Here is a 20,899-nt window from a genome sequence, read left to right on the forward strand (position 1 = left end):
ACAGTAACTGATCTTCTGGCCGTACACAGAAACCCCAACCCCACCCACCACAACACCCCCCGCCCACTTCAGCAACCCCAACGTGCTGAAGCCATCTCGAACACCCTGTAATAAATCCTCAGTAGAGTACCGAGGGATCAACCATTGATGGGGAGCAACCATAGAGGGGGGCGCCGAGCACAACCACCCTCCCAACAGGAATAGGAGGTGGCTGAGCTGTCATGGTTTCACAGTCTTCGCTCCATAACATACATCTGAATCAAGCATGTGAAAGGACTCTCCCGACATTATGGAAACAGAGGAAACAATATACTAAATAGGCCAAAAGGTGTTGTCGGGAGCAAAGAGACATTAAAAATTTACATTAGCATGCAATAATCTAGAGCAGGTCGTTATTCATCAAAGACCTCAATAGGTAGTACACAGCATAAGATTCAAAGAGGAGCCAATATCAACACTCCACTGCAGTGCGAGAGAGTCATAATTTGCTATGCCCATTCACCTCATCTTCGTGATCTGCAGGTTCGCCTTTCTCTGCCTGTCAAGGGGTATCGGTTACATCGAGATACAGTCTTGGCATAATCCAATGCCGATTTCGGGCAGTTGAAAAACGTGTATTTCCCATTGTCACCAACACGCAGTCTGGCGGGGTAAAGCATGGCATACGGTATGTGCGCTGCAAGTAAAAGTTTTTTGGCGGGTTGGTACTCCCTAGCGGGCCGCTTGTACTCCCAGCGTGAAATCGGGGAAGAAAGCCAGAGTGTTGCAGTTGTGCGTGATAGTGCCCTTCTCTCAAACAAGGCAGAGAACTGCATCCCGGTCTCTGTAATTGAGAAGGCCGGCATTGATGGGTTAAGGCGGGGCACTGGAGCGATGGGCGTGCTCTACAACGAGGACCTGTGATAGCTGGTCCAGTCCGAAGATGTCCCGGAGAAGCTTCTCCACATAAGTCTCGAGGCGACCGGTATTCGTAGATTCTGGTAGGCCCGTAATGCACACGTTGTGCGGCACGAATTAGCTTCAAAGTCTTCGTTACGGGCCTGTATGACTGCAATGACTTTTTCCATGGAGATGGTCTTCGTGGTAACCTGTTGTAGCTCATCCTCTGCGTCCGAGATACGGGTCTTGGCTTCCCCCAGGCGCTGCGCGTGCTTGTCCAATTTAGAGGACATGTGATCCATGCGGAGGTTGAGATGGTCTTTTTTGCCGTTGATGGACTACAGTCTGGCCTGCACCGCTAGGAGTGTCTTGTCAATGTTAGAAAAGCGATCATTGGGAGTGTCCGCCTCCGAGTCCGAAGCAGTGTGCTGAGCAGCTCTGTTGGTTTTGCATTGCTCAAACGTTAGACGTGGCTGGCTCTTTCCCATGGTGGGCATGCAGTCTAGTGTGTCAAGCACGTCGGTATAGCAGTGGGATAGAGGCCTTCCCAGTAGCACAGGTAGGGCGGAGACCCAGGGTTGAGAGTGGGAGTAGTGTCTATCGTGTGAGTTATTGCAGTGGGGGGCAGATACTGTGTTTGCAGTGCGTTATCTGGTCGTGATTGTCACTGGTCACTTTTCACAGGTCGGCGCAGAGTTCGGATGTGGAAGGGGCACTTTGTGGCAGAAAGTCGGGGGTCTCGTATTCTGGTCGGGCACCAGTGCCAGAGTGCTCCGCAGCAGTTAGAAAATCCGTAGGAGTCAGTTGAGGCAGGAGGTAGATCCGGATGACAAGGATAATTGCCGGATTATGAGCTCAGCCGGCATAGCAGCCCTATAGAGCGGCCATCTTGCTGCGTGCCCTCTAGCGCCCCCCCCCCCCCCCCAAAGCATCCATCCAACTTAAATTGGTACACACACACACACACACACACTATGCAACTACCTCATTAGGAGTGACCACATTGTTCGAAACCTCAAAGATGTTGGTAATGATTGTATGAAAAAAATTACCTTTGGTCATTTTGCAAGTTAATTTATTATTGTTAGAGCACTTGTTTGCTTATTTATTATAAACCCCAGGAAAGCGAATCATAGGAACAACATTAATATGTTTTCACTGACTATCCTAAAACCTGCATGCATTTGTTAAGGTGCTGCCTTTCCCAAAATTAAGGTTGAACAATAGGAGTGGATGACTCAGTTGATTCATTAATTGCTGTAGGCTTGTGCATGTTACAAGGAACAGGTTGGTTAGACAAAGAACAGTGAGTTCAGGACAACATATTTTATTCAAGCAGCAACAGGCCGACATCGTTATTCCTTAGAACAATGACATGAAAAAGAAGAATACTTTTACAAATCTTGTTTAGTAGATATTTATAGTTATTTGCAATTTTAAAAATGTAAACTAGAAGGGGATATAGGTAGGACATTAATACAAAAGCAGCAGAATTTGATAACTATCGGTGCACAAACATTATATTCCAAAAACAGAATGCATACCTGGGAATACCAAATATCTGAAAGGCTTATGGTTGTATGTGCTGTGCGCCTGTACCCTCCCCAGGTGCATCCTATGCTGGGAATCTGTACACAAGACTACAATTTATCCTTTATAGCAAACAAATCCACATTTAATGTAAACGACAGCTCTCAAAATTCTCTGAACTTCTTTGTAAAGTTAAATATATGTTGGTAGAACAAGGTACACAGACCAGGAGGTCTAGCAAAAAGAAAATGTGAGTGAACACACCTTGGTGTCCACTCAATCTTTGGCCTTCTTACTCAATCACATCCAAGGAAGACTAAGTAGTGAGCGCAGACCTAGTCCTTAAAGTTCATACACCCCAGCCTGAGATTGTTTCAACTTCAGTCATTCCGATCTCTTGCTTGCTAAACCTACCCAGGACCACTTTTAACAGGGTTGCATGCATAAATAACAAACCAACAAAGAAAAATAATATTGTACAGAATGAATATAGGCTTGCATGTCAGATAAAAAGATTTTACAGTTGCACCCAATACAATGTGGCAGGTTAATCCTTACAGTCTTCAGACGAATAAGGATGCTGCCTCTTCTCCCACCCTAGTTTCACGCTGTCTGGAGAGCATATTACAACCGTTAGAGGCTCTCCTTTAAATCACATTGAACAAAGGATCTCAACTAGCATTGATGCCCAGTGAAAACCAGAAAATGGTACGTCATAGGAAGAGTCTCTCTGGTGGGAAATGAAATGTTCAAAAATGGTCCATTCCGTTTCCTTCTTGGCTAAATGGGCTTCTGGAGTAGGGGAATTGTTACTGGGAAGTATACTAAGCCCTTTAAAATCATAACTGCTCCTCAGGTTTTCTAGAAACAAATAATATTCTGAACCACACTTTTGGATCACCATGCTCACTAAAAAAGATTTATCTGCTGAAAACATCGCTGGCCCACAGGACAACCACTTTGGTCATGATAGGCTTGTTTGCATCATACTCAAATCAGAGAGATGACACTGTGCTCTGTATATTTATTAGCTCAATTTATTTTTCCCCCTCAGGAATAAGTATTTCCACTGCTGTTGGTAAAAATGATTTGGCCTATAGCCTTATACATTCCCGGATATCCGTAACAGCTAGATCACAATTAAGGACCCTGTGAGTAAAAGCTCACTACTCCAATACAGCCTCAAAATCACCTTATCAAGAACTCACTAGCTTATCCTAACAAAGAGCAAGGATGGACCCCTGCAAGTCCTACATTTAGTGTTCCAGACCCAGCTAACATAGCGACCAAGGTGTCATCCCTATGGGAGAAAATCATTTGCTTTCTGGGTTATGATTTGGTCATTTTCAATATTTTCAGTGTAGGCCATTTTTATGACAGACTTCGGCTACAATGAAGGAGTCTTAACAGCGTTACTAACAAAAAGGCCTCTTGCGCTGCCCACCTATCTAAGTGTCCAAATTCAATTGAGAAATGCTAAAAGCATGCAGGGAGCAGAGTTATTAAGGTCATATAAGGACGGCAAAAACATACTTCAGTAAACATTAAAAAACACAAACTTATTCACTATGTATGTTCTGCAGCGCACAGCATTTGGGGTTTAACTTCGAAATAAGGCCACAAACTCCATTAAATTCATACAGATTTCAAAATTTGTGCTGATCAATTCCATTCCCCATCCTTAAATACAACTTAAATAAAAAAATGTTAAAAAAACACCACCATTTTTGTCTCCACCTTAATTGTAAACTGGGATGATTCTAAGCTAGGCGAAGGCATGTGCAACCCCATGATACCCGATAGCCTTGCTCTCCTTGCTGCACCGAGCAGGCATAGCTGAACGAGTTCAAATGAGCACTAGCGAGAGCTGAAATGTTCTGCATTATGCCGACAGGCTACTACGTACTTTGCCACTACCCCATCTAAGCTACACCACAGAAGGAAGCAATTCATACTCTGAGAAATAAAAATAAAGTCCACACTCATAGTTACATGGTGAGAACATTGGGTAAGGATATATACTTAAAAAACAACTCTTAAGTGTATGAGTTGCATCCTGACAACATAAGGGAATGGTTAAAACCTTTTTCTGATCCAGTGAATTTGCCATTCATGGCAAGCGTAAACCCTGCACAGTTTCCTATGTTACCCTCGCCCCCTTTTATTGGCTCATTCAACAAAGACATTTTGCATTTGTCTTTTCATTATTTGCTACCTTTTTGTCATGAGGAAGACCCAGGCAAAATATGAGACAAAATGGGTCAAAATTGTTGATGCCACAATTTGTTGATGCACATTCAGTGATATCCACCCAATTTATACTTCAAATTTGAGTCTTGTTTTTGAGTAAAGCATTGTGTGGACTGGTCTACATGTCTAGGTGTTTATTTGTGTTCTTTTTAAAACTTATTGCGCACCAGAATGAACTTATTTCACGATTCAATGCACCTTTCACTGGAGCACCTGTTATTCAAAGCTAAAGCTTTTTTTGCACTTAAGTGCATTTGGGTATATTTTAATTAAACTACATAACCGAGATTGTCACTTTTTCCACTATTTCTCTTGCCTAGGAAGCAAATTCTTGTTTGGCTTCAGGGAACAACTGTATGATACAGGCAGTTATATTGGTTGCGTCTGTCCAGATTTTTCTGAAGTTGCCTAGCCACTACTTTCTTACTGAACCAAGACAGAACAAGCTAATTGAGAATCGGTCTGACGTGTGAAAGAAACTCTGGGTCTGGACTGGGTTTTTTCTTTTCGCAATTGAGTGACAAGCCCTTCGTTCAGACTGGGTGGTACTATGCCCACTCAAAGAGGAGTTGAATTAGGTAGTAAACAGGAGTGCAAATTTCCTTAGCATGCTGGTGCAAGGTCTATAGGTGTATCTAGAGCTTTAGAGAGTACATCTTTAGACATATGACTAAGTCTTGGGGGGCAAATGCTGCTCTCCTTACTGCACCACAAGCAATTCGCAACCAGTAGGCCTCAGCCCATCATTTTTCTCTTTATATTTCTCAACTCTTTGAATACTGTTCTCTGCAGAAGCATTACGATTTTTTATTGGGCACTGTTTCAGCTCTCTAAGACTGTGAAACCTTTATAGGTGAATGGGAATAACTTTAACAAAACAAACACCTACATGACAGCCAGCAGTAATACAGGCTCCAGAATCGAGAGAATGTAGAGATAGAAACAATGAGGATGCAGTCAAATCCCTCCTTTTAGCTATTTTAATTCTGCAAAAAACAATCTAAAACAAAAAAAAGGGACAGCAACATTTAAATATTCCATACATTTTGCTGGCTGGAGATAGTGCCGATATACTCCTGCCACATTTCCCCCCCTCACCTACTTGTAGAGCAAAGGGGTACAGACAAACGGAGCACAATGGGATGCGGTTGAAGTACTGTGAATGTTTGATTCTTGGCCCAATATTGAAACATGTGCAGCCACTGGTCACTCAGACGTTTACCACACACATACAGGCATTGGTCCAGCACACAAGGGCAAGTACTCTGAGACCAACACACATGTAATTAGGGACATTCAGCAATACAAACTCACATTTTGCCTTGAATAAACAAATCCTATGATTCAAAGTAGAAGAGCAAAAATATACATAACATCTTAAATAAAGACACAGGACATGAAAGGCTAATGGACAACATGGGTCTACTAGTACGCATGGATACAAAACATTGGTGCAGAGGTAGATGTGCATGAAAAGATTAAAGGAAGATTCAGAAACATGAAGACAAACTTGTACTAAGATGGCCAGTGTACAAGCTCACCAAGGCATGGACACATATATTCAACTACAAAGGAGGCTGCTAAGGTGCCATGAGCTGGGGAGTCAAATTACCCTCAGAAATTACAAATGTGATCCTACAAGCAAAGTGACTTGCAAAATATCACGTTGCCTTGTGTGAAAGAAAAGCAAGGGCGCCTTGTGCATCTACTGATGAACATAAAGACAGCTGAAAGAAACTCGCACAGCATTACACAAATATGTTATATGTTGTACAGCAAATATATACTCAAACAAGTAGATCGCTGAATGAACGTGTTAATTAACTGAGAGAAGGCAAATCCTTAAAGAGGTACACTGCCTCCATTTAGTGAGTTTATTGCGAAGGAGGAGAATAGCTCTAACGGACATATGTGCATATATCTTCCCATAAAATTTGAAAGCTTTGTCAACCTCGTAGTGAAAAGGAGAAAAGCTTTTTCTTTCAAATAACCCTCATCCACCAGGAATACCCTTGGTGGCATGCTTCATCATAGGGTTCATGCCTGCTACGGAAAGGGGCATGCTGCGAACAACAGATACGTGGGAGCACTGATAGTGACCAAATAGGAGTCTTGACGACTGAAGGAGTGGTGACGGGGAGTAACCCCCTTAGGTCCCGCTGAAAAGCCTTGGGGTAGGGCTTGAAACTAGTAAACCAGAGAAACTAAGGGTCATTATCCCTAGAAGTTTCTCGTCATCCCCCCTTTTTTTAATCATATTGACTAGGGGATTGAATAAAATAATCCTTTTCCCACTAGCCAGATATTTTAACCCAATTGTTTACAAAACCCCCCACTCCAATATTAAGGTAATCAGCATAGGTGTATAGGCAAAATACACGATCGGTCATAGCACGCCCCTTTTCGTAGCAGGTTAGGGATGAACCCTATAATGAAGCATGCCACCAATGGGTAACCCTGGTGGGTGAGGGTTATTTGAAAGAAAAAGCTTTTTTCCTTTTTTAACTCCGAGGTTCTCAACACCTTCAAAATTTCTAGGAGTGACTCCTTTTGTTTATTTAATAATACTTTGGAGGAAGAGTCCTCTCCTTTTTCATCTCTATCACCTTTTTGATGTTTTTATGCATATAGCTTCCTACAACTAAAAGGGGGAGAGATGCAGGTTAACATGAGCACACACAGCACAAACCTATCTAAGTATAGGGATAAAAAGAGAAAACATTTTCTCCGGATGGTTGGAATGAAGCAAAAGTAACAAATACACCAACAGTGGTCTTAAACCAATGAAGATTGCATGAGATCAAACAGGTGCACCTCTGGAGACGGGTGCTGAGGCACAATAATAAGGAAAGGTGCAGATTTACAAAATATAAGTGTCAAATAGCTGGATTGTACTCGGGCATCAATGAGCAGAAAAATGAACAGAAGAGGGCAAGTCAAAACAAAAACACCACTTCCAACATGAAAATGTACACTGACAAACCAAATCACAGCTAATTAAGTTATGGTACTCTGGCAGCCTTAAACCGCTTTTAGCCGCCAAGAAAGGAGTGGTATGGGCACAAAAATACTTCAAAATGCATAAAATTACATATTTTATAAAAAAAAATAAAAGTAAACTTAGGGCAGATAGGAAGTGCAGCCACACAGTTAGTGGAATGCAACAGATGGTAGTGTCCCCACCTGTAAAAACTGTTCTTCGGTACAAGAGCCCATCATAATATTCTTGTTTACAGCTTCAGTGGTATCATGACATCATTATCTGTTAACCACAACCCAGCACAAGGAGAGGTGGGAAAGAGACAAACAAGAGGGATTTATCTTCTTGAAATGTGACCAGGAATCAAAGAGATGCTGCTTCAGGCCACTCTGAGGGGTGAATCTCTCCTGTTATCTCTGTACAGGTCCGGGGTGCACAAAGAAGCCAATGATATTTAGTGTGAAGGCTCCAGCACGATGGGTTCTCAGCAGCACCGCGAGTCTCCCCCTCCGCCCTGTGGGTTCTGACCACTGCCTCCACCGAGTGGTTGCGTGATGGACTGCTGCGGCCCGATTTTAATGCCATTGGCCTAGGTGGAAGGGAAGAAACGAAAAGTTGAGAAGGGAAGCACAAATAGCAGAAAGGTATTTGCCGTCCCACACATGTTCAAAAAGGTAGATAGTAATCATATGAAATGTTGCCTGAAATGTAAACTGACTCAAGCACAAGGCACAAAGCATACTTTGTGAAGCAAAACGATGCACTGACCAGGATTCTGAGGCAGCTACCTTTAGCTTGAATGGACACTATGGTAAAACATCCCAATATTTCTGCCTGGCAAGAGGGAAAGTTGCTAATGACTTAAATTAACATTCCAATGAAAGATTACTAGGAGGAAACTGACCTTTCTTTTTAATGGGATCTTCAAAGATAGTCAAAAACATTGAGTACAACAGCAAACCCATGTCCCTTAACAGCAGATGAGAAAGTATCATGGTGCTAGTGATATCATTTGAGAGGTCCCCTAATAAGGCCTGCTTAAAGAAGCCAACTTAGGCCTCAGGTCTGTAGTTTATGTCAAGGTATGTAAAAGTATGTGTAGACACCCAAGTGGTCACAGGACAAATCCCTGCATTATTTTCCCCGTCTGGAATGGGATTTTGCAATTTATTCGCTTTCTGATACCACAGAATTACAAATGAAACGATCAACTGAGAAACAAACTGTTTAGATGTGGCTAAACCTCCAAGAAGTGACCCGTAGTTTACAAAAAGCAGTTTGCTATTGTGATAATCTTTAGTTCTACAAAGATAGAAACACGAAACTCTAGTGTTGCTGAGAAAGGATTTTGGCAAAAGTTAGAAAAAGATTTTGCCTTTCAAGAAATGACTGCAAATAAGAAATCTGCCTTTCAAGAAATATGCTACAGGGAGTCGCCTTATGCATAGACTGATATTTGGTATTTATGAGTTTTGATAGAAATGTATTAAGTACCCTTGGGGAGAAGGTCTTCTGGAAGTTGGGAACACTGGCATGATAGGGTCTATGAATTCGGCAATTTTGAAAATAAAAAACATGTTTTTCAGAGACTTGTTTGTTAAGTGGTTATGGCTGCAAGATGTACATTAAATCGAGGATGACTGCAGACCTGACATTGGCATCTAAAATAGGTAGGTTAGCATACCCGGAATCTTGGAACTCAGTAGTAAGTTATTTTGAGTACAGCAAATATAGACCTTTTTGAATCTGAAAGTGGAATAGGCACTGGTTGCAAGTCTCATGCTTAAGTGAAAATGTTCATAGTAACTATTTATTCATGTGGACGTTTTTTGTGCCCAAAATGGAAGCTTTAAGGAGCTAGGGTGCTAAGCTTAATGATGGAAGGATCGAGTACAGGATCCTTTGCTGATGCTTGGTAAGATCCAGTCTCGATGCAGTCTCTTCTGTAGTCACTTCATTACGTGGAAGGAGTTTAAGAAACGCCATTTGTAGGACTACTGTGGAGCAAGTTGGATCATTCAAGTTCGGGAAAGTTTCAGCTTTATTAACACAGCTGGGATCAGCAGAAAAGCTTGGATACAATTCACTGACCAGCTGATTAAATGGCCTTTCCCCCTTTGCTCTCAGTTGGTAAAATGTAGATGCGAAGTCTAGGCATAGGTTACTGTATATGGTGGTGAAAAGATCAGTATTTGATCATCTGCAGTCACATAAGGCATTCTGTAACACTTCATCGTTTCAGTGAAAAATACAAAACAGTGATGGATGGAATGCTTGAATTAATCTCAGCCACTGGTAATTAATTGGGCCACAAACCAGTGACTTGTTTTTTTTGTGCCCTAATCCACCTCAGATTAAACTTGGCGATATGAAAATCATGTTTCAATAAGAACAGTCAAGCACAAATTTACAAACCAGAAGTAGAAAGTGCCCCCTTTTGACATGGTCACCCTCACTTTTAGCATGGTATCTCATGCAATTTTGACAGACAGTGCACTGGGTTCCTACTCTCCAGGTTCCCAGTGCCAGATCTCTTATATATACATAATTGTACACCCATTTGGCAATACCTTTAGCACTCCTGATACCTAGGGCAAGGAGGCTAAAGAGGGTCCTTAAGGGCTGCATCATGTATTGTGTCACCCTAAGAGTCCCCTCAGAACCAACATGCAAAGTACTATTGCAGACTGCATGCCATGGTGCAGAGAAAAGTGAAGACACAGCATGGCACACCTCCTGTGTGCCATGCCTGCCTTCAGACACTGCATGCAGTATAGGTAAGTCATCCCTACAGCCCTAAGGCAAGGAACACTATACTATATGCGTGGACATAACCGCATGCGCAGATATGCCCCTGTAATGTCGAAGTTTATTTTTGGACACTGCAAGTGAACAGGGAAGCCATTTTCTAGTACATGTGCTGGACACTGGTGTTCACAAGTTCCCCAGCCACATGATGGCATCATTGAAACTAGAAATGTTTGGTGTTAAACAACTCATATTAATAAGCCCATACGGATCCCAGTAATGGATTTATTAATACAAGCCCCTTGAAAACCTACTGCTCTGGCTGATTGGTGTACAGCAGCCTGCCACCACAGACCGTTTTCTAACCCCAAACAGGTGAAAGCCCGTGTTCTCGGAGGGCAGACACAATTTCCTGCTACGGCCAAAGGTGTTGTTGCCTCCTCCAAGCAGAATGGCTAAGTGATCAGCATATCAAGGTAGGTGGCTTCAAAAGCATCTGCCACCTTTGATATGCGACCCGAGGCTTCCCCAGACAGGGAAATGCCAACCCCTGCCCTGGGGCCATTTGGCACCAGGACAGGTGGGAAAATTAACCCAGAAGGAGGTGTGTCCTCCTCTCAGGCTGGTAACAACCCTAAGATGGCCTACCTCATGTGGACACGAGGTTTTACATTTCATCATCTTAGTTTTGGCGGAATTAGGATCTCTGGGTCAGGGTTATGCCCACTTCCTTATTCATAATCACAAAGGGGAAAGGATCACTTGACAAGTGATCCTTTCCCCTTTGTGATTATGAATAACTAAATGGAGTCTGAAAGGATCCGATCTCTCTCTCCCCCCTCAAATTGATTATACATATGCCCACTTCCACCAGGATGTGGTCATATAGATGGTGCAGACACCCTAAAGGTACGTAGCCCATTGGCTTTTACTGGACTCTCCATGTAACACCCCTAAATTGAACCTTTAGGTGGCACTTTCTGACACCAGGAACTTAGATTTGACAGATCAAAAAGAGAACAGAGCAGCAAGAAAAAGCAATAACTGAAGACGGCTTTGGACTCTTGGCTCCAAGTCCTGCTTGCTGCATCAATTCTCGACACTCGTAATCTAGCGACTCGTCCTGCAGCTGACCAGCTTCCAAGAACCCTGAAAAACTGCCAGCCTTTGCAAATCGCCGAGCAACCGCCCTTGATGTAGAGGAGCTACTCCTCTTCAGTCCGCATGCACTGAAATGCAAAGTCAGGTCCACTGTGTTGCCGTTCCCAGGCCAGCCCGATGCAGCAGCTGCCCAGGAAAAGGACCCTGTGCTCCTGAAGGACAAATTGACCCCCTCCCCCCCACCAAGTGGAAATCAGGACCACCGGAGCCACACAAGACTAATAAATGGGGTACTGGACACATTGCAGCAAGTAGAGACCGTGAGGGTACAGTCGGAACTCCAAGTCAAAGTAGCCATCGAGAGACGTCAGCACCGCAGAGACCGACCTCCAGAGTGGCCCAGATGTCCTGATTTTGCACTCTCAACTGGCAAGATCGACGACTGCAAAGTTCCAAGGCGCACAGACCCCAGCTGACCCATCTACTTCGCAACAGAGTGTCCCAGCCTGGGAACCGACTAACTGACTGTACTCCCTTGTCCCCAGGGCCCTTGTGACCAGAGCCCCTGTTGCGAGCTCCCGGTCTTGTCTCCAAGTCCCATTCTGCAGCCTATTTCTAGGTGGCCCTCCTTTCTTCAACCGGCGTAGCGCCCCAGCTACCTACATGACCTGCACCTCTGCAACCTGACGATCAAGGGCAGCTAATGAGTGACTGCTCGTGGTACTTTGGACCGGAGGAGACCCCAGAAACTGCATACAAACAACTGTATGCTATACATGCCTTTTATCCCATAGGAAAGCACTGTGTAAAGGTGCATTTAAGTGAACATTTTACTTAACTGCTAAAATAAATTTTTAGAAAAGTACTTACTTGATAAAGAAGTGCTTGCAATCAAAATTTATATAAAAATTACAAATTTTTCTAAATTGGTCTCAGATTCTCAACAAATGCTTAGCACTACCCTCCGATAAGTCTACCTGCTCCCCCACACTACCACAAAAGGGAGTATTTGGGTTATCATTTGTGCCTTTGTAAACCAGCTAGGGTTCTAACTGGACTCTTCACACAGTGTACCTCTTTTTGGCACACTATATAAAGAGCCATCATCCTACACCAGGTATTTTCTGAACTGAAGCACAAGCAACTCAAGACTGGTTTCGGGCTATTTGGGCCTCTTCCGTTGGGTGCAGCATGCTTCTAGTGGCACAGTGAGCACAGACTCCACATCTAGGCATACCCAGTGTACTTAGAGCGTCCAATAAAGAGAACAAAAAAGGCCACAAGTGGTTAAGATTAATGCAAACATTCCTTCCATAACCTAATTGTTTTTTGCAGTACACGCCCTAAGTCAGACCCCCCCCAGGATATAGCGGCATGGATTAGCAAATTTAGCGGCACAAATATGGAAATTTAGCGGCAATTTAGCGGCATTTTATTTGGCGGTTTTTCCTTCAATAAACACAGATATCTTAGTTTTTTAGGTTTCGCCTATTATCATTGGCTTGCGAATGTAATAGGCGAGAATTCAAGTGCTCCATCGACTCGTCAAACCACTGCGGTTTTTTCACAGTGCATGTGAGTCACGTGACCACAAAAGCGGGTCACGTGACCACACAAGCACGCGTATCTCCCTAATCCGCCTGCCACACTTCTCCCCTCGCTCGCATTCCCGCCCCCCCCCCCCCCCACCAGGCTCTCCCACCCCCATCCGGCTTCCCTCCGCGCATCTCCCTAATCCGCCTGCCACACTTCTCCTCCCCTCGCTCGCATTCCCGCCCCCCCCCCCCCCCCCCACCAGGCTCTCCCGCCATCATCCGGCTTCCCTCCGGCCATTTGCCAGCATTGCAAGGCCAGCTGAAGAAAAACATTTGTAGCATTCGGTTTAAGATAAACAAAGAAGCCATGCAAGCCAGAGTTGTGTGCCAGAAGTTAAGTAAAATGTCTTATGTTTGCTTTGAAACAGACTGCTTTACGCTGAAAGATTGTAGAGCCCACGCAGCTGGCATAACACAGATAGTCTAAGGGGCCCTTGCTAACAACATCGGTATAAAAGAATGACAAATCTGCCAGAATGGGGTCACTTGGGTCTTTCAGTGCAGAGCTGTGTGACAGCCTGCGAGTTTTGGTTTCCACTCGGTGTGGTTCTGAGCTGTTCATTTCCCCTCCGAACACTCAAACAAACAGTCAGTAGTATCGCATTAGCATACACACAAGCCTGCTGACGTGTTCCTGGGCTGTTTACCCCAGCACGGGTCTCTGACGGTGGCCTGCATTTTTTTTGTCACCTACCTCTATCTATCTGAGTCATAGCGTTTTTAAACACGAATTGAGTCTAAACGATCTTCTTGAAAACATAGGCATTTTGTAGTATTTACTTAGTTTAGTGAGAAACCTCTGCCCATGCTTAAAGTTGTTAACACCTGAATGGTAAGGTAACCTTTGGCACCACGGTTCGTTCACCCAACACCATACCGGCATATTTTCAAATCCCTCCGACAAATTAATAGACAGTTGTGTATCTTGTGCCCTGTACCTTGCTTATGTTAGCGTCTTTGTTAAAAAAAATTTTTTTGCAAGTACAAAACACAAATGTTATATAAACTGTAACTAGTGAAAACTATGTTATTATTTGGCTGTTTCCAATCATAGCTTCAAGAGCTAAGTACCTGCAAGTTACAAGGACACCTGTAACTGTTGATTTTTAAACCCTGGTGGGCGTGGGCAATACAAAAAAAGTATATTGTTTACGCTGAACAACAGACATCGATTGGAAATATTATTTTTGATTTTATCAGGACCGAAATAACATCATACACGACTTCACACACGCAGACATCATCTCCCCAAGCCGAATGCGTACCCACCTACAACAAGCACTGGCGTTGCCAATAGGTTTCGCATTTGGAAAGTTGGAGCTATTGGTTTTGTAAAGGACATATTATATTTATATTGTTATTGACAATGCCAATAACGATATATAAATATAAAATGTCATTTACAAAACCAATAGCTTCAACTTTCCAAATGCGAAACCTATTGGCAACGCCAGTGCTTGTTGTGTTTGTGGTCTGTGTGTGTTGGTTCCTGGTGTGTTTGTGGTCTGTGTGTGTTGGTCCCTGGTGTGTTTGTGGTCTGTGTGTGTTGGTCCCTGGCGTGTCTGTGGTCTGTGTGTGTTGGTCCCTGGTGTGTTTGTGGTCTGTGGGTGTTGGTCCCTGGTGTGTTTGTGGTTTGTGCGTGTTGGTCACTGGTGTGTTTGCACTATGCAGAGTTGACAGGAGTTGAAGGGGAGAAGTGGAAATAAATGTATAATTCAAAACGTCTATGGTGTTGCCCAGGGGCTCAGGAAAAATGTAAAACAGTTTGTATTGTTCTCTGAAGTGCCAGTCTATCTATTAAAATAAATATGTTTTCAAGTACTGCACAGACTTTATAAATCATTAAAACATTTTTCTGACTTTGCAGCCTTTTTTTGTTTCCAAGTAATTCTGTTCTAATGTTTCTATAAATTATTCTGTGGGGTGGCTCATAACTCTCACCCTTCCAGTGCACTGTGTGTTCTGATGATAAACTCCTACTCACGTTTTAAGTTTATTAAATGTTTTGATTACAAGGCTTCCCCTCGCCCCTGCATTTACCTGGTAGTCATCGACTGAGGCGCCACTGCTGGCGCCGAGAGGCGCTTGGTAGTTCTAAAGCTGGCAGATGGAGCTCGGTGAAGTCACAGTGAAATCTGAAAACAATGATATGGTCTTTTCCTTCGGTAAAATATTCAACGCGGTTTGAGTTAATAACGAGTTCCTTATGAACCTAGGAGTCCGGCTTACATCTGTGTCAGTGGCATGAGGAACACGAGTTCATTGGAAATGTGCCTGCTTAACATACAATACTAACATGAATGAGTGATTTTCAGTGCATGCAGTTGCCCGCTTTGAATCAAAGCTAAGGCGCTCTGGTGGGCAAGAAAGAGCCTCCCATTACCAAGGCTTGACAACACTGCATGTGTGTTGTTGCCCTTGCATAGGTTACACGTTGCCAGCACACTAGACCTGTGCAGAATTGGATGGATTATAATTTTTTTTACAAAATTGCCGATTTTGCAGGCATTTTTGCAAAAATCTCGGCATTTTTGCAAAAGTGCCGATTTCGCGGCAAACCGCGAAATCCTGGAGGGTCTGCTAAGTGTGACAGGTATGCCCAAATGCGGTTCCCGTGCTCACTATGCTAATTGATTCAAGCTATACCTCACTGATGAAACCCAAGTAGGTAGAAACTGGTCTGAGGTTGCTTATATGGAGGGGAGCTAGCCTAGCAGTTCAGGATCGACTGTACCTACTGGAGCAGGAACAAGACTGAATCACAAAAGGCAGGACTTGTCTAGAATGGCACAGTGGGCAAAAAACTATGGTGCGGAATGGGGCCCAGAGCAATTGTCAGTGGCTGAGATTAATTCAAGCATTCCTTCCAACACCTTGCTGTTTTTGCACTTCACCATTTAGCGCCCATTTGCAATTTTGGTGCATCCTGCTGTTGAGGATCAGCCACTAGGACAGAGGTCTTCAAACTTTTTTGCTCTGAGCCCCCCTAACGAAAATGTTTTGAAGTCAGGCCCCCCTCCGAAAATTTATGGCACGACTTGGGCGAATGGAAGTGGTAAAGCTGAGCAAAGCTGAGTGTGGGGCTCTCATGTGTTGTGAAGCCGAGGGTGTGACAGCGACCAAGGTGCCTGTTACCTGAAAGAAATGTAATTGGGTGCAATTGATTAATCACCAAATGTAAGGCCTGCTTGGGACCCAGTGCGAGTCTTAATTGATGGATTCACTGAAAATGTCATGATGACAAGGACATAAGGATGTTGGATTCTGGAAAGTATAATTTTAATGGATACTTATAGAAATGTTTGCACTAGGTACAGTCTGATTACCTATTACTAAAGACATGCTTTGAAAGCTCTTGTTTTATCATAAACACCAAACAGAGCCACTGGAATTGTACGATTCTGTGGCTGTTTTCACATAATTATGGATTTGACACATTTGCCACATAAATCATCACCTGGTGCAGAAGTTGCAGATTTTAGAAAAAAAATATTTCTAGCTCAAAAGAATCAAAAGTTACTAAAATAGGGCGCCACGCTCCCACGCAGTGGAAGGCCCTTCACAAAGGTTAACTTGCCACCTTTCACCTGCTTATTTCTGTATTTGTTAAACTGGTACTAATGAGGTAAAATATTTGCCCAAATAGTATTATGTATAAAAAGTACACAATAATGAAGTAATAGTGTCAGAAAATATGCCACATTATGTTCATTTTCTTCTTACATAGTTTTTGAAAACTGCTGCATAATTTGGTGCTCTCCTGTCACATAATTCCCGTGGCTCTGACTAAACCATTCTGAAGCATCATATCTTGTACTGTGTATGCGGTTTAAAAATAAAATAATGATTTACATATTCGCATTCACAGTGCTTTATGTTAGAGGAGGGGACCTGTAACACTATAGTATATATACACACACATACTTTCCCTTTTCCCCACTGCGCCCACCAGGATTCAATTCTGACCTCACATTAACATTAACAAATTGAGGTCTCATAAGTATTCGTTATTTTTCATTTCAGATGTGTTATTTTATCTGCAGTAACATGCAAGTGAAAAAACAGAACAAAATAGTTAGAAATGTTGTTCTTTTTAATCGTGTCTTTGACCCTGCCTTGCACTTCAGCTGCTGTTTGTAAATGAAGACAGCTTGGAAATGCAGTAAATCAACAAATTCGTGCTTCCAGGCTATTTTCATTTACAACTTCTTACTGAGGCATTCGCGCACCCCTGAGAATACTGCCACGGCCCCCCAGGGGGGCGCGCCCCACAGTTTGAAGACCTCTGCACTAGGAGATGATTTTGGTGATATGCACACTGTGGCCATCAACCATCTAGAGACGTTTTGTCTTACCAGGAACAAGGCTCTCTACTTCCCCCCCATCTTGTTCAGACAGTACATCGTTATTCTGTTTTAACAAGAATGGATTTCTTTTCATTGTGGGTAGAAAGGTCCTCAGAGTTAGGTGCACTGCTCAGACCTTTATTCGACTGATAAGGTAACAGGGCCTCCTTTTGCAAGCAGAAGCCCTTGAGCTTGTGGTCAGGCATATGGACTCCTCCCCTCCCACAGAATAGTATCTGTAATGATAGCCACGGCATGCATGACCTAAAATGGAAAGTAATGCCTTTGTAAATGGTTTTTGAGCTGACACATTCTTTGAAAGGACTGCAATGCTGTCATTGCTAGTGTCAGCTTGTCCTCCCAGTTTTGCAACTACTGGTCTTACTGGTCTTTGAAAAACCAATAAGACTTCCTGTACAGAAAGAGCTTGTATTAACTACTCTTCCAATTATAGGTAGACAAAAGGTTGTCTTCACTACCTACTACAATGCACTGTCACCACTGCCAAGCATTAGGAGCTTACTTAGTGAAGCGAAGAACCTTTTCCTTGAAGTGACCTATTTCCACCAGAAAGCGGAGGAAATTTCTGGCAATTGAGCAGATTTGGAATGTAGAAATAGGTTTCCTTACGCTGATGGCACATATCCTATCCCTTTGGTGGACTAGAGGTTTAGGCCTCCTGTTGTATTTTTCTTATCATTTTGCAGAGTCAAAACTACTGTGAAATCTTCCTTTAGTCCTTTCAGAAATTATCTTTCTTTTCTTGAAAATCAGGACCCAATCAATTGCCTGCCATTGGCAAAGTATGTCAATGTGTTATTTCAGGCAATCTTGTTTTGGGTTAAAGATCTTGGTGGAATAATCAAACAAGGTGACCTAAACCTCAAGGCACAACACTTCTGGCAAAACATGTACTTTTAGGCCAGTCCTGTCATGTATACCCTTTTTTACATACATTTGTCCCATCCACATGACAATAACTATTCTAAACAGGGGACCTTTTACATTGTAGCTTGCTCCTGTCTCTTCGACACCAGGCTCTCAGTGGTCAAACAGTATAACACCACTTGTTTCATCCTTGGCCAACAGGCAGCTGTGCATGATCACATTTGTTTGGAAAAACATTCTTGATTGTTTTCAAAACATTTATGAATGTTTTCAAAGCATATCGATTCTAGAAGAAACCCCGGAGTGACCTCTCTAGTATACAAGACCCTTATTTCCCTCTGCAAATTAGAGAAGAATTCCTTCCAAGATGACACAGTACCCTGCATGCTGAATCTTAGACACGCAGAGGTTTAACATCCCTTGCGGGGTGTCCTCCTCGAAGCAGAAATGGGGTCCTTCATTCTCAACCATCAGGTGAGGGGGATGGTTCTTCCCTAGGGTGTTCTAGGCTACATATACATATATATATATACATATATATATATATATATATATATATATACATATATATATATATATATACACACACACACACACACACACACACACACACACACACACACATGCTACACATACAGATCTAGGCTAGGTACATTTAGGTAAACTACTTAGGATGCACATTTTTAGGAATATGCAAGTGCTACTGTTTTTATCTGAACTTCTTATGTTCATCTTACTAGCACTATGGTAGAAATGTATCTACTATTTACCATCTTGGTACTTAAAATCTCTTTCATATGCTTCAGTCTCCTGATTGTCGCAGTACATATGTTTTACACATGGCTGTTGCTGGACCAATAAATACTTATTGAAACATCCTGATTGCCATCCTGTATATTTTCTGAGAGCAAGCAAGCATTAGTGTCTGAACGAATAGTATCAGGGTTGTCATGTTCACTCCATATTACTCAAACCATGGAGTAAACCCTTGGCAATAACCATGTGCATTTAGGGATGAATGACTATGGACTAAATACTCAATGGGCGATTAAGAAGTCTTTATTTACCATTTCCTGGAAATCCTCTCTTGTACCCCTTTAATGGTCTCCAACTAACCTCCAGAGCGATTCCCAAATGGATATGTCATAGCAGTGCATATGAGCATTCATGCTTACTACTTGCATGGATGTGACAGAAATACTATTCATTCTCCCAGGGGAACCAAGCTTCTCATTCTTATCATCCGGATGGACTGTCAACTTCTTTTTTTTGCTGCAGAGGCAAAAATGGAATCTGTTTGAAAGTCTTATTCTGAAGGTCAGAACTTTAAGAAGGTGTCGAGTAGCATGTTGAGGAGGTGCCCAGTAGACTCTGAAGTGAGAACTAATGCAGGTCATAAAAGGCTTGAGACCAAAAGGTAATATTGGGTTTGAAGGGCTTCAATGAGGCAGAATCTTTAAAAAAGTTGCGATTGGGGTGCTGACTGGATAGTTAGCATAGAATCTATGCATCTTCTTTCTAAGAGTGTTAGATGCTCAACGAAATGAAACCTTCACCAGTGTGAGTGAAGGAGCTCTCCTACAAGGAGGAGTCTTAAGCATAACAGTCAAACTAATGTCTCCTGGAGAAGTTTGAAGATGAGCCAGGGAAGGAGAAGGCGGAATTGTAATTACTGGAGCATCCCACGTTGTCAGAGTATGCTTGTGAGCACCCAGTGCCTGAAGTAGAAGGAAGACATGTTGTAAGAAGTATCTTAAACTTAGAAGAATTGTTCAACATAAATACCTCAAATGCTCCTTTTGCTTTAATAATTGGGCAGCTGACATCTCCATCCATAATGAACATGTGACATGTCTAGTCAACAACTGTAGGCAAAGATTCTGTTTGAAAGGCACCTCTTTTTAGACCCTTCCTTGCTGGGTTGAACCGAGGGGCTGACAAACTTGAGGAAGGAGCCCATTTCCCAGGTACACAGAATATCTAGGACTACAGATTCTTTGTTCTTCCTGGTCTCTGTGCCTGCTATGAAGGTGAATTCCAGTCTAACAATGTCCTGTACAGTGTTCGTGTCTGGTAAGCAGACACCACTGAGCATAAGGAACGCTATATACTATCTTCATGTTGCATGATAGAAGGCATCTTGCCGACAGTGGGAAATACCCAGGTAAACCACACTGTAAAAACACTCCATATCACTCAAACCATGGAGTAAACCCAAAAACATACATTTGTAATGATGTTCCTGTTAAGAAAGTAAAAATGACTACAGCCCAATGCTTAAGGAGCCTATTTAAAGGAGTTCCAAAAATAAAGCAGATGTGACAGTCAATGCAGAGCAAGATGGTGATATTGGGTGCTACGATCTGCCTAAAATAAAAGAAAGGTCCCATATTTCATTCGCAGAATCCTATTGCCTTCCTTTGCTTCAAAGAAAAAAGGTTTGTGAACTACTGTATTGATCACTTTCACAAATGATGAATTACAATATAGGTGTTAGACCTGTCAGCCTTATGGTGGTCTTTTTCCAAACCTTTTGCCTTCAACCCTGCTTTTTGCTAATCTTGTGTTTGTTGACCGTAGGA

The 20,899-nt window shown here is 42.8% G+C and overlaps 1 protein-coding gene across 3 annotated transcripts in view; it reads right to left on the bottom strand.

The window, feature by feature from the left end:
• Window positions 1–2,190: 2,190 nt before the first annotated feature.
• Window positions 2,191–20,899, bottom strand: part of RAB2B (RAB2B, member RAS oncogene family) — a 189,680-nt gene continuing 170,971 nt past the window's right edge. For 2 of the 3 annotated variants that reach the window (XM_086923630.1, XM_086923631.1), the window contains one exon: window positions 2,191–8,228. In XM_086923630.1, coding sequence (XP_086779756.1) covers window positions 8,124–8,228 — 105 coding nt within the window. In that variant the 3' untranslated portion in view covers window positions 2,191–8,123. The remainder of the gene's footprint in view (window positions 8,229–20,899) is intronic. The other variant, XR_015296035.1, reaches the window with a different exon arrangement.

The sequence above is a fragment of the Lissotriton vulgaris genome, chromosome 5 (genome assembly GCF_964263255.1).
Source record: "Lissotriton vulgaris chromosome 5, aLisVul1.2, whole genome shotgun sequence".
Lineage (NCBI taxonomy): Eukaryota > Metazoa > Chordata > Amphibia > Caudata > Salamandridae > Lissotriton > Lissotriton vulgaris.